Source organism: Plasmodium vinckei, assembly GCF_900681995.1.
Source record: "Plasmodium vinckei vinckei genome assembly, chromosome: PVVCY_06".
Classification (NCBI taxonomy): domain Eukaryota; phylum Apicomplexa; class Aconoidasida; order Haemosporida; family Plasmodiidae; genus Plasmodium; species Plasmodium vinckei.
This window is the reverse complement of record NC_051298.1, coordinates 366,541-390,251: the sequence shown is the minus strand read 5'-3', so window position 1 is coordinate 390,251 and position 23,711 is coordinate 366,541. Positions and strand designations below refer to the sequence as shown.

The 23,711-nt window shown below is 22.6% G+C and overlaps 5 protein-coding genes across 5 annotated transcripts; 3 read left to right on the top strand and 2 right to left on the bottom strand.

Moving 5' to 3' along the window:
- Positions 1–153: 153 nt before the first annotated feature.
- Positions 154–7,858, bottom strand: PVVCY_0601030 (lysine-specific histone demethylase 1, putative; the record flags this gene model as incomplete). The annotated part of the gene is made up of 2 exons (XM_008627245.1): positions 154–303; positions 488–7,858. 2 exons carry the CDS (start codon positions 7,856–7,858, stop codon positions 154–156), a joined length of 7,521 nt encoding a protein of 2,506 aa, XP_008625467.1.
- A 1,596-nt stretch (positions 7,859–9,454) lies between these two features.
- Positions 9,455–10,657, top strand: PVVCY_0601020 (mitochondrial ribosomal protein S18 precursor, putative; the record flags this gene model as incomplete). The annotated part of the gene is made up of 1 exon (XM_008627244.1): positions 9,455–10,657. One exon carries the CDS (start codon positions 9,455–9,457, stop codon positions 10,655–10,657), a length of 1,203 nt encoding a protein of 400 aa, XP_008625466.1.
- Positions 10,658–11,520: 863 nt separating this feature from the next.
- Positions 11,521–12,715, bottom strand: PVVCY_0601010 (heat shock protein DNAJ homologue Pfj4, putative; the record flags this gene model as incomplete). Its single annotated transcript, XM_008627243.1, has 4 exons — positions 11,521–11,783; positions 11,882–12,148; positions 12,370–12,471; positions 12,610–12,715. The coding sequence occupies 4 exons, from the start codon at positions 12,713–12,715 to the stop codon at positions 11,521–11,523; spliced, it is 738 nt and encodes a 245-aa protein (XP_008625465.1).
- Positions 12,716–14,872: 2,157 nt separating this feature from the next.
- Positions 14,873–18,277, top strand: PVVCY_0601000 (DNA helicase MCM8, putative; the record flags this gene model as incomplete). Its single annotated transcript, XM_008627242.2, has 4 exons — positions 14,873–14,918; positions 15,018–17,851; positions 17,958–18,033; positions 18,210–18,277. The coding sequence occupies 4 exons, from the start codon at positions 14,873–14,875 to the stop codon at positions 18,275–18,277; spliced, it is 3,024 nt and encodes a 1,007-aa protein (XP_008625464.2).
- Positions 18,278–19,296: 1,019 nt separating this feature from the next.
- PVVCY_0600990 (conserved Plasmodium protein, unknown function) lies at positions 19,297–23,646 on the top strand (the record flags this gene model as incomplete). The annotated part of the gene is made up of 1 exon (XM_008627241.2): positions 19,297–23,646. One exon carries the CDS (start codon positions 19,297–19,299, stop codon positions 23,644–23,646), a length of 4,350 nt encoding a protein of 1,449 aa, XP_008625463.2.
- Positions 23,647–23,711: the final 65 nt, after the last annotated feature.

Sequence of the window (23,711 nt, the reverse complement as noted above, 5' to 3'; positions counted from 1 at the left end):
TGGTACTGCATTATTTTAAATATACTTTTCTATTTATATTATAAATAGTAGTATATATATAGAAAAAGAAATAGCCATCTAATGGATATACAAAAAAAATAAAAGTGAATGTTAAAATTAAATAAAACCAAATAATATAAGGTACATATTAATTTATGGAATCCTTTTATTTAGTTCCATTTCAAGTAAATCTAATCTTTTTCGAATTCTTCGAGTTCTCGACAAAAAAAATTTTATTTTATAAATGTAAACTCTCCTTTTCCAATAATTTTGTATTATTTCATTCTGTCTATAATAACCTCTCTACAAAAAGATAAAAAAGGGGATTAATAATGTATAGACTTTATAAACTATAAGGAAATCACAAAGATTGTAACTGCATATATACAGAAAAATCACGTATATTGCATAAGTAAGCAAAAATAAATAGCATTATATGCATGTAACAAATAGCTATATATTTGTTCTACATTTTTAATAGACTTACTTGAGAAGGTTTTACTAATTTTCCGTTGAGACAATTTGGGCAAAACCACAAATTATTCAACTTTTTTTCTTCCTGATCATTTTTTGAGAATAAACAAAAAGAATGCCAAACATTTGTACAATTTAAAAAATCACACAAAATTAATTCTCCACTATTCATACATTTATAGCATAATACTTCGTGTTTATAAAATATTAAATAATATACATAATCGCATAATAATTGAATAACTATATTAAAATCACTAAATTTGTGTGATAAGTCATAATTAATTTGTTTCATTATATATTGTAAAATATAGCAACAAAAAAAAAGAAAACAAGTTGAATTTAATTTTATTTTATTTTGATTTGTATTTGTAATATATTCTTCTATATATTTGTTTTTCATAAATATATGATTTAAAACATATTTTAAATAATTATTTAATTCACATATTTGTTTATTTTGAATATACATATTTTTCTTTTTTTCATTATGCATATCTAACTGCATACATTTTGTATTCCCTTTTGAATTTGTATTTTTTTCACCATTTTCTCCATTTTTATTTATTATTTTTTGTTCATAATTATTGTTGTGTTTTTCTGAAATGTTACCTGAACTGTTCATATTATTATGATCATCCGCTGTAATTTTATTGTCTGCAATATTTGTTTGCACACTATTTATATCATTATTACATCCATTATTGTTCCCTGATTTTTCGTCTTCTACACCATTATTTTTTATAATACAACACTCTTTTGATGAATAATTATTTCTGTCGTGATAGGTAGTTTCGTCATATGGATTTGGGGATAAACTGTTGTCTTCATTATTGCTATATTGGCTAGCCATGTTATTATTTTTTTCTAAAATATTTATTATTTGTTCATAAAATATTTCATTTATTTCCTCTTTCGATGTTAAAATATAATTAAGATGTTTTTCAGCAATAAATAATAATTCACTTTTTTTTTCATTCATATTATTGATATAGGGTATAAGAACATGTGCAACTCTCTTAAGCATTGTACATAATTCCTTTTGTACAACAAATTGAAAGTTATCAAATCTTTTCAATATTATTGGCAATGATTGTGATAATAAAAATGCTTTTTTTATTAAATTTTTGGCTACATTTATATCACCGCTACCATTTCCTAATTCAATTCCATTATAATTGTGAAAAATAATATCCCTAAATTTTATTATATATCTATCAAGGTAAAAATCGATACTATTTATATATTTAGTGAATGATACATCAATGTCTGAATTTTCCGTATTATGTTTTATAAGCATTATATTATGAGATAAATTAGTAATTTCATTTGGAGGAACATATTGAGAGGGTATTATTTCTGCATTTAGTTTGTGTGAATTATCAGAATGGTTTGACGCTTTTTTATTGTATCCATCATCATAATTCGAGTCACTATTATTCTGGTCTATATAATTATTTTTTGAATGATCTGTTATTTCATTTAAATTGATCTTATTGTTCATATAATTTGTTTGAGATTTCATATTTGCTATTTTTACATCAGTTTGGCTAGTTGTATTATTTTTATCTTTCTTTTTGCAATTTTCACGTAAATTTTTCCTCTTCCTAATACTTTCATTTTTTAACTGGGTAAAAAAATTATTAACATTTTTTAGTGTAGAGCTTAATAAATTGTATTCTTCTTTGATAATTGGCAAAGGGATATTCGATATATTTCCATCTTCTTCTCCAGAAGAACTTTCATAATCTGACAATGCTTCATCACTTCCATCCGTTATGTAAAAACCTAATAATTCCCTTTTTACCTTAGGTAATGGCATATTTGTAAATGGACATGTATTATTAGGGAAAAAATATATATCAGTATTATATTTTTTGTTATCAAAAGATTTTAATTTTAATCCTATATGGGCAATATCTTCTGCTGCTCTCAATCCTGTATCATATGCTCCATCAACACACTGAAAATAACTTTTTGATAAGTATTCACCACAAAAAACAACTTTAGGATTATGTATAGGATGGGGTGCTCTTAAATATATAATATCGTTATCATTACATTTATAATCTGGATATGCATAAGACCCACATGAAAATGTATCATCTTGCCATTTTGTTATAATATAATCAACTAAAATAGGTAGCTTTTTCCCACTATTTTCATACATTTTACTTAAAGTATATAAACATTCATTAACTATTGAATGCTCTTTTTTTATATAGCCATAAGTAGTTGACCAAGGTGGAAAACAATGTACTAATATACATCCAATTTTACCATATGCATGTAAATTTAAATACTGAAATTTTTGATCTATACAATTTATTTGTAAACCATCAAATGGCCATATAAAATTAAATGGATAAAATCGTAAAATAATTTTATTATGTCTTCCCATTTGATAATTATTGAGTGCTTTAATTTTAAGGGGATGTAATTCAGGTTCAAACTTTAAACAGGATTGTATTTGATTTTTTTTCTTTTCTTCATTTTCTTTTAAACATCCAAGTGGTAAAGCAACAATAATATATTTAGCATGAATATTTATATTTTTAAATTTACAATTACTTAAATCAGAAGTACCATGAAAATTTTTATTTACATTTTTTCCCAAAGTATCATAGCATTTGCATTTTACTATAGCACTGTAATTATCATAATTACTAGATATTTTGTATTGCTTCTTTAAATTAGTATAATCATACCCATCATAATTTGGATCAACATATAAATCATCATTTCCTGTTTTATCATTTTCATCTATTTTGTTATAATTTGTATTGTCGGTAAAGTTATCAGTTTCTTCGTTAGTCTTTTCTTTACCGAATTCGATATTTTCATTTTTTTGTTTAGCAAAATTGTAATCATCATATAGAGTGGATTGAGGACTATTGTGACTACAATTTGAATCATCTTTTTTGGAATGGCTATCATCACTGTCTTCATTTTGAGGATTGCTATTGATATAAAAGTGACTTTGATCTACGCTTTCATTGTCTAGAGTTTTTATTTGGACGAGTTCTGCTACCGTGTTAATAAAAATATGATCTTGTATGTTTTCAGATAAATAATCAATTATCCATTTCCATCCATCGAGCACTATTTTATCAGCACGGGTATTGTCTTTAAATTGACAAATATGTGGCACTTGTTCATTTTTTTTTATTTTATCATAATATTTCATATTTTTTAGTATATAATTTTTACTACCATAATTTGAACATATATCTATATCCATATAACCTGAAGAAGGAAGTCTTGACATTGCAATAGAAGTGTTGCGTAAATCACCACCATAACCATATCTTGATTGTAGTGCTACCATTAGCATTTTCCATTCTTCCATCGAAAAATTTTCTTGATTTAAATCCATTTCAGTGAATATTTCCTCTGCACATTCCATTAATAAATCCCACATACTTCTTTTTTTTTTTTTATTAATTTTTTCATATAGGTCTTTATTATCTATATTATCATTACTGCTCATATTTTTATACAATTCTGTGTCATTTATATCGTATTTTTTTTTTTGATTTTGGTCAGTATTTTTATTTGGATCTTTAACAATATTGTAATATTCTTCTCCATAATTATAATAATTATCATAAATTATTGCATTTTTATCATAAAATAGTGTGTCTAAATTTGTCGTTAAATTTTTTGTTTTTATATTTTCATTTTTTGAGTTTGGCGAGTTTTTTTTTTTGGGACTATTTTTTATTGAAATCGAATTATTTCCATTGTCTATTTTTTTTGATTTGCTTACTATATCTACATTTTCACTGGTATCTTCATTAGCATTATTTGATAGTGGGATGTTGTCATCTTCCAATTTTCCCTCGTTTTCTTCTTCTTCATTATTTTTTTTTGTGTTAATTTTTTTTTTGCCAATTTCGTCCTCTTCATATTGTTCACCTGCATATTCAGTCAAGCCATCGCTTTTCGAAGAATTATAAATTTCTTGACTAGTATTCGGATTTAAATGTTTTATATTATTTATATGTTTATGAAAGTTATTTTTTATTTCATTTTGAATATGTAAATCACTTGTAGTTTGTGCATCATCGTTGTTGTTATATCCCTCAGTTTGATTTGAATTATGATTGCCAGTAGTTTCATCAATACTATCGATCATGTTATATTCCAAATTGTTATCATTATTATTATGAAAAATTTTAGCAGTGTTGTGTGTACTATTTTGATTGGTAATATCTTGATTATCATATGTATCATCATTTATAAAAAGATATTTTTTTATTTTTCGAGCTGCTCTAATTCTTATCTTATCACATAATAAATTCATTCTATAAATTTTAAAATTTTTAATTTTTTTTCCATTTTCATTATTATACCAATATGCATAAAATGTAGACTCCCAATTGTCTTTTCCACATACTAAAGCTATTTTTGGTTTCAACTTTTCAGCTAATTTTGTTACGGATTTATCATATTCTCTTCTTTTTCTTGTATCTTTATTAACAGTCAGAACTTTTAGTTGTTTATTTTTTATAACTTTAGAATTGCTATATTTATTTTTATTAGGAATACTATATGTATTATCATCACTTAAATTTGCATAAAAATAAATATTTTCATCTATAATTTTAAAAAATTGATATATATCTTTTTTTTCATTTTTATAATAATAATTTTCATAAAATTCACAAATATTATCAACATTATTTCGAATCATAAATAATATATTTTTTTTTAGTTTTTTTTTATTCAAATCTTTTTCCTTTTTTCTTCCTATATAATCAAAATCACTGTGCCAGTTTTCATTCTCACACTGGGCACATTCAATATCATTTTCATCTTTAAAGTTTGAAAAATTATCAATGTTTATATCATTTTTATTGTTGCTCAAATTGTTTGAACAATTATTTCCTGGCGATTTTATAAATTCTTTAATTAGTTTTCCATATTCTTCAGTAAATTGTGATATGTTGTTTTCCAAATTTTTTTCAATTTCATCAATCCCCAATGTTTTAATAATATTATTTATATTATTATGATCTCTCATATTTGCATAATTAAATTTAAATGCATTTTTTGGTGTATATTTTTTTTTTACTTTTTTTTTTTTGTTTTCATTTAATATATCGGAATTGTCACAACAATGAAGATAATTAGCCCCTAAATCAACTGTGGTTTCAGGAAGAATTTTATTATTAATAATTCTTTTTGGAAGTCTTGTTGTAAATGCTCTACCTCCAATTCGATTTCTTCCTTCAATACATAAAAAATTTGCATTACATTTTTTTAAATAATAGGAAGCAGCTAAACCAGATATTCCACCTCCTATAATTAAGACATCAACATATAAATTTTCTTCATCGTGAAAAGCTTTATAACCATATATACCTCTTTTTATTGTATCTTCAGGTTTTACCTGACCAAATAAGGCAATTTTTTTTTTGTTTTCTTTATTATTTATTTCGTCTTTATATGCCATAATATGCATAGCTACTTTTTTATCAATAACATTATTAGGTATGTGTATTATATCTTTTTTTTTTCCAGTTTTTTTTATCTTCTCTTTTGTTTTGTCTCCATTTATATTTCCTTTAACTTTGCTTGCATGATTTATTTGAAAAGGTGTTGCATTTTTTAAGCTTAGTATTTCATTTTGATGATATAATTCATTGATTTTATCGCCTATCCCCTTTTTTTTATTCTTACTAATATAGACATTATTTTCTTGATTTTGATCATCCTTATTTATTTTTTTTTTTTTACTACTATTTAAAATAATTTTTTTTTTTATTTGACCATTTTTATCAAAAACATTACGTATTTCTATTTCTTCATATATTAAATCAGTGTTTAAATTTTTCTTTCTTTTAGTATTGTTACTATTAGGAATAATATCATTATTTATTTTTCCATTTATTTGAGAAAAATTTAGTTTATTATCATTTAAGTTACTATAATTATTTTTTTGGATTACATTATTATTGTGTGTGTAGCTAGCCATATCAATAATAATTTTTTTTTTTTTTTTTGAAGATTTTATTTCCATCCATTCTGCTTTTTCATTTAACCTATTATCATTATTATCAATTTCTATGATTAAATTTGTTTTACTATTATCTTGATTATTGTCTTTATCATAATTATTATTTATATTTGAATGTAGATTTATTTCATCTGTTTGATTTTGTAAAAATTGTTGTTTTAATTTTTTTTTCTCTTCCCTTTGAAATTTTTTATATTGTCTTTGTCTTTCTTTTTCTTGCAACTGTTTTACTTTTTTTTCTTCTTTTAATTTTTTTTTATATGCTTTTTCTAATTCTATCATTTTTTTTCTTTCTAGCATTTTTTTTTCCTTTCTTTTTTTTTTCTCTTCTTTTTGAATTTTAAGGAATTCATTTTTCTCTAACTTCATTTGTTCTTTCAATTTCCGTCGTTCTTCTTTTGTCCCACACATTTTTATATCAAACATTTTTAGCTCGTTTTTTTTTATATTTACTTGTTCAATATTTTCTGCATTACTAGTTTTAAAATATTCCTTTTCAAAATTTGTCATTACATTATCATTCATAAGGTTTGTGTATTTATCTTCTAAATTGTCATTTTCACAAAACTCATATTTTTCTGTCTTTCTTTTTTTCAAATTTAAATTGGCAATTTCATTTTTATTTTCTTCTAATAATAGGTTGTGAGAAATGTTTATTGGCTGCATATTTGGATCGTTCCATTTTGTATGTTCATTTATTTCCGCTTCGAAATTATTAACATTATAAGAGCTAGAAAAAAATGTTGTATTAACAAGATTAGTATAGGTATCTGTATTTTTTTCAAAATTATTATTTAAAAAAAAATCATTTATTTTTTTATTACTTTTAAAATATTCATTAACTTTATCTTTTAAATACATAGATTTCATTAAGGCATTATAGATTTCAAATTTTTTAGCTAATAATAATATAACATTTTCTTCATTTTTTGTTTTAAAAAAAAATTCTTTTTTTAAATATGGTATAAGGGGATCAATTTGATCTTTAAATTTTAATGATATATATAATTTATCATTATATATTTCTAAATTTATATTATGTTTTATTAAATTTTCAGAAAATATTTGAACTAAACCTGATGTTTTTGAGGAGAAAATATCTTTTTGTAAGATTATATTATCACCACCATCTTGTATTAATTTTTTTTTCTCTTTTTTTTTTAAATATGAAAATAATACTTGATATTTTGTGGATTCATTGAGAATTATATCTTCGTCTTGTAAATATTTTCCAATGTAAATTGTTTTGGTTGTATCCTGGTTTTTTGTTTCAGTGTAATTTTCACCAAGCCCATTTTTATCAAGTTCATTATATTTATTTATGTATTCTATATCTTTTCCTTCGAACTCTGATGCCACCATAATTATTTATACTTTATATTTCTATATAAATTTATGCCCATGCAACACATAAGTACATATACACACACACCTACATATGTATGTGCTTTTTTAGATAATGGAAATTGTTAAAGAGATTGAAAAGAATGTGTGTTACACGAAATTCATCAAAAACAATAAAAAAAAAGTTGAATACTCTAAATTGATATAATTATAAGCATAAAGGATATAATGTATATACATTAATAGGGCTTATAAAAAAAATACACAAAAAAAACAACGGCTACATTATATTCACATACTAATAAAAAAAGGAAAATATATGCATATAGCCATATATGTATATATACTTTTTTTATTATATTCCGCGTTTTATCTGCATTTTGCCAATATAAAATAAAACAAATTAAAAATTGTATTTTCTCCTATACTATTTATATGTATTAAAAAATAAATACATTTCTTTGCAATTTTTGCAACTAATATATTCATGCGATTTTATTTTTACTACCTGAAAAAGTTGTGAATTTATCATAAGGGGTAGTATATAAATAATAAATGTATATCAAAAAATAAAACCAAGAAAACAAATACTCATAAAATTTATTTTCAATTTACAAAACCAAATAAGATTGGCATGGTAATAAAATGAAAATAGTATGGAAATTTGTTTTTGTAATAAATATATAAAAAAAAATAGCCTAGAGTGTAGAGATATATAAAATGTTTATATTGTTCAAGAAAAGGAATGAATAAAATAAAATGAAATAATAATAAAATAAAAATAAATATTCATAAATATTTTGACGTATCTTATTATATATGTGTTTTTTTAAAACAGAAAAGAAAAATGTAAATTGTTTATATATACATATTATATATATATACAAGTGTTTATATATTTTTATGTTCCATATAGAAAATTATAAATACTGCTACACAATATGTATGTATAAAATATGTTGTATATATTTTTAAGACGAACAAAAAGTGATAAAGTTCAAATATTAAAAATATATGCCATATAAAAAAAAAAAAAAAAAAAAAAAAAAAACGGTATCCTTTTATATTTTTTTAATACACACGAAAAAAAATATATAACCCCAATAAAAAATTGTATAATAAAAAAAAATAATAATAATAATATTATAACAAATAAAAAATGAATAAAATGAAATAAATATATAAAATTGCTAAAAAAAGTAATATATAGAAGAGAATACTTTTAATATAATTATAGATATATTGATTTGGAAAAATATATAATATTGTGTTATTATTTTTTTTTTACTACACAAGGGGGAATAAATCATATATAAGTATACATTTTTTACATTATTCTTACTTTTCATTTTTATATAAGCCCGTTTAATTTTCTACTATATTATGTTGTTGTACAGTATTGGATAAATCTATAAAAATTTATTTAAAATTTTTTGTATAAACATGACACACATATATTTCCATTAATTTCGTGCATACTCATTGTTATACTAATATAGATAAAAATGTGTTGATTAATTCTTTTATTTTTTAAAAATTTAAAATAAAAAATATTTCTTACCATATCATGGGAGGATAGCCCAAATTATTCCTCCATTCTAATGTAACAAAAAAATGCTTTTAAAAAAAAACTTGTCACTAAAATGGGTGTCACCCAATTTTGTGAAAAAAAATCCAAAGACCTTATCTTTGAGGTTCCTAAGTAATGATGTAAAAAAAAACATAATACATAATAAAATAAATAATGAGGATGTAGATAAAAAAGAGAAAAATAAATTAAGTGAAAAAGTTGAAGAAGTAAAGGTTTCAAAAGAAGTATGTTCTAATGCATTATTTAATGAATGCTTAGAAGAATTATATAAAATGAAAAAAAAAGTTGATAGTAATAGTGTAGAATATGATAATTCTCCTGCTATAGATGAATTAAATAAAGAAGAATTAAAGATTACTAAAAATATATTTGAAAGAATAAATAAAAAAAAAAAACATGTATCTAATTTAAGTTATAAAGACATATATATAGATCCATATTGGAATCCGTTTAAAGAAGTAAATGATTTAAAAAGAGAAATAACATACGAATTTAATGAATATTCAAAACTAGCTAATATAATAGAATTAAAAAAACAAAAACGTGCAATTAAAAAATCATTAAAAGAACAATATAAATTATATAATCCATATTCTGATGAATATACTAAAGAATATATTTCAAACGATCTTGATAATCATGATAAAAGTGAAAAATATTGGAACCCCTCTTTCGATAAAAGAAAAATTTTAAATATAAAAACACCATTTATTTGGCGATATACACATTTATTACATAATTTTATTGGAGAAAATGGATTAATATTACCACGTAAAATAAATTATACTACAAGAAAACAACAAATACAAATTTTTAAATCTATTTGTATAGCTAGAAGAATGGCTTTATACCCTTACGATAGAAAACCAACATTAGATGAGTTGATCCCTCTAATGGATCCTATGCAACTACTTGTTGATGAACTAACTCATAGATATATACAAAATAAAGACTTACGAGCCCAAGCTATTCTTAAAGTTATGATTAACAAGTATCCCTTATTAAATTTTTATAAATACTTTTGCTTTGAAGCAAATAAACAAAAAATGTCTCAACATTCTCAGCAATCTGATGATGTACATAAAAATGAATTGACGTCATTAAAAATGAACAATGACCAATCCGATAAATCACATACTCAATCAAAACATAAAAAACAACAAACCTTTTCAAAAATATTGGAAAAATATAAAAAGAATTATTTTGAAAATTCATTTAACTATTAATTTTGTGAAAATAAAATATTTCCAAAATATTTATATTTACATATTTTATGATATAAAAAATTTAACTTTTTACACATTGTGTTTTTTTTCTTTTTTTTCTTTTTTTTGTTTATAAGTTTGAGACCAATTTTATTTTGGACCTCGCACTCTACATTATTCATGCTTCTTTTAATTAAAATAAACTATATATTTGTTATTTTCATTATGGTAGCATTGCTTATATGTTTGTACCTCTTTCCCTTTACATTTTATAAAATGCACAAACCCTAGCCATATAAACAACCAATTTAATTATGTTATTTTGTAATTTGCTTGAAAAAATAGACAGACCAAATGATAGCATTGGTACAGATAATATTGATATGGGCCTTTATGGGTGGATGTAAATTTTATTTTCATTTTGTTCATGTACCTTTGAAGGTGCGTATATGATAAGGGGGATATATGTGACTTATTGATTTACAAATAAAATTAGGTTAATTACTTAAAAAAAAAATAAAACTATAATGTTTTTTACCACTTATTTTTCTAAAATAGTGTATACACATATAGAGAATGAAAGAGAGAAGAGACGAGAGGAGAAAGAGAAAAACATTTATATAAAAAAAAATCGTACATAAGTATTATAACTAATTAAAATAAAAAAAATAAATAATCGATTAAATCTAAAAAAAATTTACAATTAAAATTTAAATAATATTATTATAAATATACTTACGAGAATTATCGTAAATATGGCAATATAAACAATATTTGATTATTGAAGCAGGATAATAAAACTGCTTTAAAATTTTTATAACAATTTTTTTCTTTCCCAGTTATTCAAACTTCTCTCCTTTTTCTTTAAATTTTTATTTATAAAATTATCTTTTACTTTTTCGCATTTCATAAGATGGTAATTGTCTTACATTAACATTACCTCGTCCATCTTCTTCTTTTTCAGTAACAGTTCTTTCAATTGTACCATTAGGTAATGTCTTTACAGTTTCGATTCTAGTAACTCTTCTTCCATTAATAATAGATGTAGTTTTAGATGTTGAGGTTTTTACAACTCTGTTTTTAAATTTTCCACCACTTGAAGTTGATGTCTCAACGGAGGTAAAACATGACCCTCCATCCATGAAATCTATGAAAAAATTATAAAAATAAAAAAAAAATATTTTCATTACTTTAACATATTATTTTCCATATATATGCATGACTAAAGTTTGATGGCATTATTACTGTCAAAGGACGAAGGTCCAAAAGATATGTTGAATGATGAACCAAAAAAATTATCAAAGGGATCAACAGACCGTCCCATTCTTCCTCGTCTTTTATCTCCAAACGATGAACCCATGACTTCTCCGAAAAATGAGTCATTGCCAAATGGTGATGAGTCACCAAAAAACATTTCAAATATTCTTTGGGCATCATTAAATCCAAAATTTTTATGGAAATTTGAAAACTCATCATTATCTCCCATTGCGTACCCTTCATCGGTTCCATACACTGAAAAGGGAAAAAAAAACAAAAAAAAATATAAAATAATTTTTAGTTTTAAAAAATGCATAATTTTGCGACACGGTTGTGGCAGAAACATTTAGGCATGCCACACATAGCATAAATAGTATGAAGTAAAATGGGATGATGTAAAATGGGATAAAGTAAAATGGGATAAAGTAAAATGGGATAAAGTAAAATGGTATGATGTAAAATGGTATGCTTATTACAATCATATTTTCGTCGCCTTTTGGGGTCTGATAGCACTTCATAAGCCTCTGAAATTTGCTTAAATCGTTCAGTTGCTTCAGCTTTATTATTTGGATTTTTATCTATAAAAATGGAAGAAACATAAATAGGAAAATTGATATAATATTTTCTTACTTTTTTTGTGCCCACACTGTTGTGTATACTTCTGGTGTACATATACTCATTGATTTATTTTCAATCCCTTTTAAAAATATAATTACCTGGATGCCATTTCATAGCAAGGGTTCTGTAAGATTTTTTGATTACGCTTATATCAGCATCTTGAGGTACCCCTAAAACTTCATAGTAGTTTACTCGATTTGGCATTTTCCTTTTCTTTACTATTTATCTCATATATATGTATATATTTTTAATATTTATAAATGATTTATTTAAAAATTTTGTTTTTTAAAATTATACATACATATATATATCTTTATAGAAACAATTAACAAATGTTAATTATTTTTCCTTTTTTTTATTTCTTTTTTTTTTGAAATATTTTCAATATATATGAGCTTAAAAATTATAAAATTATTTTCCTATAATTTGTGTATAAATTATATCAATTTTATTAAATTTTTATTTATTTTTTTGTATTTATTTTATTATTTTTTTTTTGCTTTTCTGTGATATATAATATGCTGCGTAAGTATGTACTAATGAGTTGGTATTTTACTAGGCACGTAAAAATGTATACGTAAAATGTATACGTAAAATGTATATGTAAAATATATATGTAAAATGTATATGTAAAATATATATACTTTATATATATGCATTGTATTCCTCAACAAATTTAAGCAGTACAAGTATGCGTACAATATGGGTATATATATTATTTCCAAAATCACGAGGTTTAAGCATACTTTAAATTTTCCTTTGAATTGCGCTGGTACGTTTAGGTACCTCAATCATATATTACTCTATTTATAAAGTATTTAATTTTTTTCAATATATTTTTTGTTTTTTTTTTTTTATTTTTTATCATATAATAATTTCATTTTATATTTACGATTAAAATGGGGAAAAATAAGAAATTCCTATTTTTCATGGCTTTTTCAAACTGCTTTGTAAATATAAAACACTTAAAAAAAAAAAGTATGCCATTTATATGGAAAAAAATAAAATAGTGATAATAACTATAACTAATAAATTTACAATTTAATAAAAAAATAAAAAAATTGTCATATTTATTTGCTAGCTCTATATTTCATATAAAAAATTATAAATGAAATATTTTATTACATAAACTTTTTTTTACAATCTTATTAGAATTAAAATGGGATATATGGTTATTTAAAGGTATTATTTTTTTTTCTTTGTTTTTCTTATCATTTTTTTTATGGAATAAAAGATATAATTTGGGGTTTCAAATTGTTCGGTATATATACAAAGCAAAGTATTGTAAAAAGAATATGACTACATAAGACTAGGTAAAACTTAAGATATAATGAAAGAATAAAAAGGGGCATACCTCCAATACATAAATGTATACGTGTGTGTTTATATATTTTTACAAAGCCTTATAAAAAATGTATAACATATTATAGAACCTTGTTGTTTTATAAAATAACACAATTGAAATAAGTAGTAAATAAGGAGTCTAAATTTTGTCAGACTATCTGATAATTTTCCATTCATTTTTATGCAGCATATATGTTATGGTTTTCGATTTGTTCTTATATTTTATTTTATATGGAATGACAATTTTAGGGTCTTAGGTCATAGTTAGATACCCCTCCTCTTTTTTTCATTTTATTTAGCTCATATTGATATCATTGAAATTGTAAAAATAAACTTGATAGAATAAATGTATTAAGTTTGTAAGAATAGTAAGATGGAAATAATTATGATATCAAATGGATGTGTATTATTTTTTTCTTTAGTATATATACTATTCCTTAATAAGCTTTTTATTTCATCAATCCGCTTGTTTATTTTTTATTATTTTCATTTTTCATGTTCAATACATATAAAATAGAATATTTCTTTTTATTAATAATGTTAAATGTGTATATTTCAAAAAAATAATATAAACAAATAATTATATATACTAAGGAGATAAAAAATGTGTGGATTAAAAATTGTGAAAAATTATGATAAAAAAAAATTACATTACAAAAATATTTTTTTTAATTCTTTCCACTGGCTTATAATCGAAATCCATTATTTCTCCTAACACATATGTAAGTAATATCAATGCTAATTTTCAACTTGGGTATCTTTAAAAATATTATTAAAAAGGCTAGTTAGTTTCTTCAGCATTTCCAATACTTCTAGAGTTACAAACGAATTTAATGTAAAGGTGTTGGTATGCCAGTTCTACCCCAACACATGTGTACATACACATGAATGAAATATTATGCAATATAATGCCTAGATACACGACTTAATATTTTGTCTTTGCATTATGGAATGTCAATGCCATCTTTTAATATAAAAAAAGTTGTATAAAAATTGAATAAGTTATATTTACACAAAATGGATAGAATAGTACAACTTTATTTCAACAACTTGGAATTAAATGGTGAGATCTGCAAATCCTTATTCGGTTTGTGATAATATTGGATACTGTTTTATCACTTGTTTTCACTTTTTCATTTTTTTCATTTTCTTCCCCCGTCAGATGAAGTGAAGAAACTCATTTTGAGCTGGGTTACATTTTTCAACCAGAATTGGGAATACTTATTTAACATTGATAAGGATGTCATTTTAAATTTAGAATTTTTTTTAGACAATAAAAAGATAATAAATAGGAATGCTCCTCCTAACAATGAAATATTTTTACATGAGCTTCAGAAGAATCCCGAAATTGTTTTAAAATTTATGAAGGTCGCAATTCATTTGTTGTTATATCATGTTTTAGGATTAAACAAAGTAGAGGAAGAAAATTCACATGCTATCGAGCAGAATGCTATACATAAAAAAAGAAAGAACATGCCAAATGAAACAGAAAATGAATCTGAAAATGTAAATTTCATACGAGATGAAGAAATAGAACAAGTAAAAAATGATAACATCTTATTAAATGATCTGAAATATGATCGATATAAAGAGTCTGAAATATTTCGTACACATTTTTTTTCTACACAAATAACAATATATTTATATAATTGGAATAAAGTTAATAAATTTAAAAATTTAAAAAGTGAAAAAGTAAATCAGTTAGTATGCTTAAGAGGAAGTATATTAAGAGTTTCACCTGTACAATTATTAATAACAAAAGTCGATTTTATTTGTGAAAAATGTAGATCCATATTTAAAATTGAATTTATAGATGGTAAATTTGAAATACCTAAAAAATGTCTAATAAAAAATTGTGATAGTAAAAATTTTGTTCCTTTACGAGAATCAGCAAAATCAATTGAATATCAAAAAATTATTTTAAAAGAAAATAAAAAAAATACATCTAATATTTATGAAACCGATGATACTACAAATATTAAAAATTTATTAGTTACTCTTGAAGTTACAAAATTTTTTGTTAATACATGTTTACCTGGAAGTTATGTAGAAGCTTTAGGAATACTTAAAGTTATTTCCCATAATAATAATTATTTAATCAATGGAAAAAATTCAATTTTCAATATGTATGTTGATTGTATTTCTATATTTTCTTTATCCTCAAAAAAATATTTTAATAATAATACTTTTAATATTCAAAAAATTAAGAAAGAAAAAAAAAAAATTTACTCAACTCTTTTATGGCAATCTTATATAGATAATGTTGATAAAAAGGTAAATCAAATAAATGTTGAAAAGGATACATTAGAAAAATTGACAGATAAAAATAAAACAAAAACAAGTAATACTTTGAACGTCCCAAATGATAGATCTACTAATTTAAAAAATGTAAATGAAAAAGACATGCAGATCAATCAAAGTTATGGACAAACAAACTTAGTTGATAAAGAATATGGAATGGAAAAAAAAAATGATCAACTTTTTAGAACCGAAGAAAATAATCAAATTGACAAGTTATTTTCTGATATTGAAAATGTCATTAAAAATAATGCTACATTAGATTCAGTAAATATGTATGGAGATTTTATGGATATACTTTTTAAAAATAATAACAATCTTAATAATAGTTACATAAATAAAGAAGGAAAATCTGTTAATACACAAAATGAATCACGTCATAATAATTTGACAAATCCTTCAATGGATTTTGATAATAATACTTTAACTTTTATAAAAGATTTTGAAAAATATAAAAATAATAAATTTTATTTATTAGTTAGTTCATTTTGTCCTCGTGTAATTATGAACTATTATATCAAAGCAGGATTGTTATTAAGTTTGTTAGGAGGAAAAACTATATATGATCAATTTGGTGAAATAAAAAGAAGAGGGAATATACATTTATTATTAATTGGTGATCCAGGATTAGGAAAAAGTAGAATTTTACAATATATAAGTAATATAATAGAAAAAAGTTTATTTATATGTAGTACCTCAACAAGTATAAATGGATTAACAGCATGTGCTGTTAAAGATTCAACAAATAATGAATATTCTTTAGAAGGTGGTGCATTAGTATTGTCTGATAAAGGTGTATGTTGTATTGATGAATTAGATAAAGTGTCTTTAAAAGATCAACAATCTTTTTTAGAATGTATGGAAAGTCAATGTATTAATATATCTAAAGCAGGAATTGTATGTAATCTAAAAACTAGATGTACTATAATTGCTGCATCTAATCCTAAAGAAGGAAAATATAATTATAATAAAACAATTTTTGATAATATTAAAATACCTTTACCTTTGTTAAGTAGATTTGATATGGTTTTTTTATTGACTGATAAAATATCAGAAGAAAAAGATATGCATATCTCAAATTATTTAATTACATCTACTAATGATACAACAAAAAATTCATATGTATACGATCAGAACGACCAAAATAATTTTGAAAACTTAAGACATAATGATGGTAGTACAATTATTGAAAATAATGAAAACTTTGATGAATCTATTTTTTTCGATTATCAATATAATCTTACAAATAAATGTAAACAAATTGATGAAAGTAATTATTTACCAATAGAACTGTTAGGTATATTTGTAAAATATTGTCGTAAAACATTATTTCCAATTTTGTCAAACGAAGCTAAACAATATATAAAGAAATTTTATATACATCTAAGAAATACTTCTATAGCACATAGTAATATAAGTGTACCCATAACAATAAGACAATTAGAATCACTTATTAGATTATGTCAAGCACGAGCAAGAGCAGATCTATCAAATATTGTAACTTTAGAACATGCTAAAGAAGTTGTTGTAATATATCAAAAAACTATTTTTTATCCTTTATCTTTAAAAATGATGAACTTTAAAGAGAAAAAAACTAGTAAAGGCCCAAGAGGTAAATCAGCTAAAGCACTTTCCGGAACATTTAAAAAAGATATTATACAGCTAGCCCAAATAAGTGGAAATAAAATAAATAACAAGGTTTGTCATGTTGAAAATGGTTCATACATAAATGGAATACGTTAACCCAACATAATAGTGTAAACATATAAGGTAATAATTATATTTTTTATTATTTTTTTTATAGGATTTACGAAATTTGGCTCAATCAATAATACAATCAGCTGAATCAAATATATCAGACGATGCACTAATCCATCTTGGTAAGTCACTTTGCAGTTTTTTCTCTACATGCATGTCTATATTTCCCTTTATATGGAAAATATTAATTATGCTGCCTCAAAAAGAAGAGAAATAAATAGCATTGACTATGGAAGAAGATATGTACATATCCTATTAACCCAATGTTATATTGTTTCACTTTTTTTTTATTTTTCAGTAAATGAAGAAGGCTTTATTTTATATAAAGGAAACCACTGGCAAGTAGACGCTTTTTATTTGAAGTAGTCCTTACTTTAGTTAGGGCAAAATATCAAAATACTTTATCATGACATTTCTAATTATGCCAGTTCAAATAAATATTATTTTCCTTTTCCGTCTAGGCTTATGGCAATAATAAGCTGTTACGACTATATATGCATATATAATGACTATAAACTTAGTCATAATTTTTTTTGTTTGTTTTTTACACAGTATTTATATGTAATACCATCTTGTATATCTTATAAATTAACTTTTATTATTTGACAACATTTATCATTTTATTTTTTTATGTAACTATGCAAGTACATTCATAAATAATCTTAAAATATTTTCCCCCAAAAAAAAAAATTATCACATGTTCAATGAGTAACATTGCTTAAGCATGTAATTGTAATTTTCCACGCATTTTAATAAAAATTATTTTACTTTTAAAATTGGTGAAATGAGAATGAAAAAAAATTAACTTGTAGGAAAATGGTAGCATAATTGGGGGAAGCAAAATAAAGCAAAGTAAAAGCAAAAATAAAAGCAAAAGCAAAAGCAAAAATAAAACAAATAAAGTGCTAACCATTTACGTTACTAAGGTGTATTATTCATACGTAATAAAATACAGACAATGAAGAGGTATTTTCCTTTGAAAATATAAATTTTTTCATTTTTCATTTTAATATACATTTATCGCACTATATATATATGCACATATATTTAAGGATTTTTTTTAATTTTTTTAACTTTTTTCATTTTTTTTATTTTGTCATTCTTATTAAAAATGATGACTAAACTAGTAATGGAGTTATAATTAAATTGTGAGATTTATTTTGGTAATAAACTCCAGATATTTCTTCTCTTATTTCAATTTTTTTTTTGGGGGGTTCCTATCAAATATACATATGAATGCCACAAGTACGTATGTAAATTTACGCATATGTATATGCATACACTTTTAAGCATTTTTATTCTCCCACTAACAAAAAAAAACTGATATAAAGTGATAATAAAAATAGTAAAGATATAAGATAATTGAAATAAGGGAGTAGAAAAAAATGAATTTATATGATGAGGATTGCTCATCGGATAAGTTATTACCGAATTCCATTTTTTTAATAAACAAGTATCGAATTAATAATGTGAAAAAGAATATACCATATGAAGAAAAATACTTAAATAAAAAAAAACATTTTGACAATTTACTTGATTTAAAGTTATGTTGTATAAAAAAAACAATTGGAAAAAAATATATACCTCTTATTACAGATACTAAAGAAGATAATCATGTTACTAATTCAAAGGATGACAAAAAAAATTTATATCAAAACAAGACTGACTCCTTTAACAATAATAAGGACAATATAGATGAAAAAGAAAACAATCAAAGTTATTGTAAAACAAATGGTATGTCTATCAGTGGAGTGGAAAACTATTATGTTTATTTCATTTTAAGGCAATGGTGTATAGAAAATTTTTATAATAAAATTGAAAAAAAAAATCAAACAATAAGTTATGTAATTATAGGTAAACATATTCATGAAAATAATAAATGCTCTTATGATGAAATTAAAGTTGAAATACTAAATTATAATGTAGAAAAAGATGGTTTCTTTGTTCAAATTCATGGAAATGGAGATAATTTATTTTTACTTTCACAACAAGAGTGTATACTAATTAAAATTAAATATGTAAAAGATAATTTTATCAAAGCAGAATCAATTTTAAATAATAAACATTTTAAAATATCTAAAAAAAGAAAAGTAATTAAAGCAGAATGGTTTAATAAATCAAAAAATATAATTACACTTTTAACTTATGAACAAGTCATACCATATAAACTTTTTACATGTAATTATAGAGGAATAATCAGATTAATTAATATCAAAAATAAAAATATAAAAGAAGAAATTAAAATTGTTTTACCTGATATAAGTATACTCTTACAAAAAATGCAAAACAATAATGATGATATAGACAATTTAAAAAAAAAAATTTCAGAAAGCATAACTAAAAGTCATGAAAATTTAAAAATGTGTACTATTGAAAAGAGAGAAGTAAATGATTTGATTAACGAAATGGATTACACTAACCTTGATGAAGGTGAAGAAAAAAGTAAAGCAGTTTCAAATAAAAAAGAAAAACATGGAGAATCTAAAAATGGTAGCGAATATAAATATGAAGGCATATCTAATTATAGTGAAAAAACTTATGACTCATCTAAAAAAAATATAAATTCCGGTTTCGATTCAATGGTTAATTATTATGGTGATGATTTAGGTTTAACGTCAACAGAAGTTAATACTGTTTTGGAATATGAAAATAATAAAATAAAAAAAGAAAAATATATTTCCAAAGTTCGAGATAAAAAAAATGAAATAAATAAACAAAAAAGATATTTATATAACAAATATAAATATCAAAATTTAGCAGTTGATTTTTGTTTTGGGTCAATGAATGAAAATGCATTATGGATTGAAACATGTATATTTGTTCTTTTAAAAGTTGGAATTGTTTTAATTTATTCTCCGATTTTTACAAAAAAATGCTACATTAGTTATCCATTATTACATGAGTTAAATCAGATAAAAACGGGAAGTGAAATAAAAAATGACCATATTTCATATAATCAAGACTTTTTAGAATATTATAATTTTTTTGAAAATTGTTCTATACGTAAGTATGAAGAAAAATATGTATGTATGCAATTTGGCAAAAAAAATAAACCATACTCTATATCAGGAAAAGAATCAAAAGATGATACAAAAATCGATGAAGAAAAAGAAATGGAATATATTCCCTATGTTATAAATTGTTTAAAACCATCAGAATATAAATGTATAAACTTAATATACTATAACAGTTTAGTTATTATATGTGTTTGTAGTAAATTAGGATATATATCTTTTTTTTTATTAAATTATTTTATAACTCCTTGTGTTTCTTTAAATATTAAAAATAAACATTCATATTATGAGAAGGAAAATAAAACAAAAAAGCAAGTATCATTTTCACTTTTTAAAAAAAAGACAGATCCTTTTTTCTTTAACATATTTAATAATAAAGAGAATGTTCATTTAGAGCAAATGAATATATCAGGTTTTACCAACTTAATAAATAAAGAAAAATATGATGAATATGGTCAAAGAATGAAAAATAATTATACAGTAAAAGATTTGATAACCCATAAGAATGAGGAAGAAAAAGATCAAACAAATAAAGAAAAAAAAAATAAAACAAAAATAGAATATTGCAAAGAAGAAAGCTCAAGTTCAGACATCGAGCATGTAGACAACCTGAAAGATAGCAAAATAAAGAAAAAACTTAAAACTCGTACTATTAAACAACGACATAAAGAAAGTGTAAAAAATAAAAGAGGAGATGAGTTATTTTTTTCATGTTATGAAGAAATAAATGAAATATATGAAGATAAAATAGATAAAGAATTACAATTTGAATATTACATTTTAAATGTTATATTTTTTGATGCCTATTATACTGGGATGGCAAATGTAAAATGTATAGTCCTTAATGATAATAATTTAATATGCTTTAATAATAGTAAAGTAATAATTATAAATTTGTTATGGCTAAAATTTGTATATGTTATAGTCTACCTAATTAGTGTAAGACATATATTATCAGCTAGATTAATATATGAGATATGTACAAATAGTTTATATATGAAAACATCAATTTTTAAATCTAAAATAGATTTTTATGAATTTGATTATTATAATTATTTATTACTAGATCATACTAAACAATTATGTTATGATAATTTTATTAAATTATTTAAAAATAAAAGAGAAGAAGAATTATTAAAAAGTTTTCAAGACATTAATAAAGTTGAAAATTTCGATACTTTTCAATCCAACGTTTTATATAATATACAACATGTTTTACATCCAGTAGTTATACAAACAGATGATCACGATATTTCAAATACCAAATTAAATGAAGTATATTTTATATTTACACATTATGTAAATTTAGAGTCTCAAAGAAGAAATCAATTATTTATGAAAGCAAATCTAAATTTTTTTACATGCCCAATATATAAAAATCTTTTTTTAATTTATGATTGTTTTAAATTTAATTTATATAAAGATAGTTTGCAATTACAGAATAAAGACAATGGTACAACAACATATTTAGTAAAAAAAAAAAAAAACTATAAACCATTTTGTATACTAGGTCAAAATGAAAATAGCACAATTATAAATTATATAATTAATACTAAAATTATTGATGATGATTCAGTAGATATATCTATATATAAAAATATATTATCATTTTATATATACTCTCGATGTAATGATTATATGAATGAACTTATAAAAAAAAATTTTATTTTCTATCTCGGAACGAAATCTATACACAACAAGACACGCAGAAATATTGCCATAATGGGAAATACTAATCAAGCTGCTAATTATCTGACGACACAAAGTATGCTCAATAAAAAATCTGTATCCAAAATGAATAACCTTACAACAACTATCTTGTCAAATGGCCTTCATCAAGGGACACTAATCAAGTACTCAAATCTCATGAACAGTAATACTGAAACTGTGTTAGGATTAGAATATTGTCAAAATTATAAAAATAAAATTATATATTCTAAAAATATACCTATAAATGTTACAAATTTTATGTCTATTACGACACATAATGTAACTTATTCAAAATCTTCAAACAATTCTTGTAATAATAATCCAATTGTTGGCTTTTTAAAAAATGCATTTTTATTATTACATAATACAAATACTTTGCTTGATCAAACAAAAGATAAAAATAATAATAATAAAACATACAAAGATATAATGTCAAAAATAAATAGTAGCAATAATATTTCTCAAAATTTTGAATCTATAAATCCTGAATTTTTTATATCGAGTTTAAAACATTTTATAAAAAATATGGATGTAAAAAGAAGTGATGAATTAGAATGTGCTACATTAATAAAAAAACTAATAAAAATAAAAAATGATTATATTCATGTTAAGGATTATTATATCAAGAAAAATGACATCCATCTAATTTGGAAAAATAAAATTGATCAAAATGATGAAGATCAACAAATGCCTTTTGTACAAAATGTCATAAAACATTATTATTTTTTTTTAGGATTAAATAATTATTATGAAAATAAATTTAAAAAAATTCAAAAACGTTTAACTGAAATTTTATCATATAAAATTATAAACTTTTTAAAATCTCATAGTCATTTACAAAATGTTGGAAAATCTCTACTTCAAAAAAATTCAGATTTAGTTGAAGATATTAAAAAATGTTATGAAAAACAAAAACTAATTAAAAACAAATTTAATATTTTAAAACAAAATATTAATGAATTTAGTGAAATTAAAAATATTCAAAGAAAAAAATGTGTTACCTTCAAATAAAAATACACTAACAAATAATATATCAATGTCTATAATTCACAAATTCCCATTTTTATAAATATGGT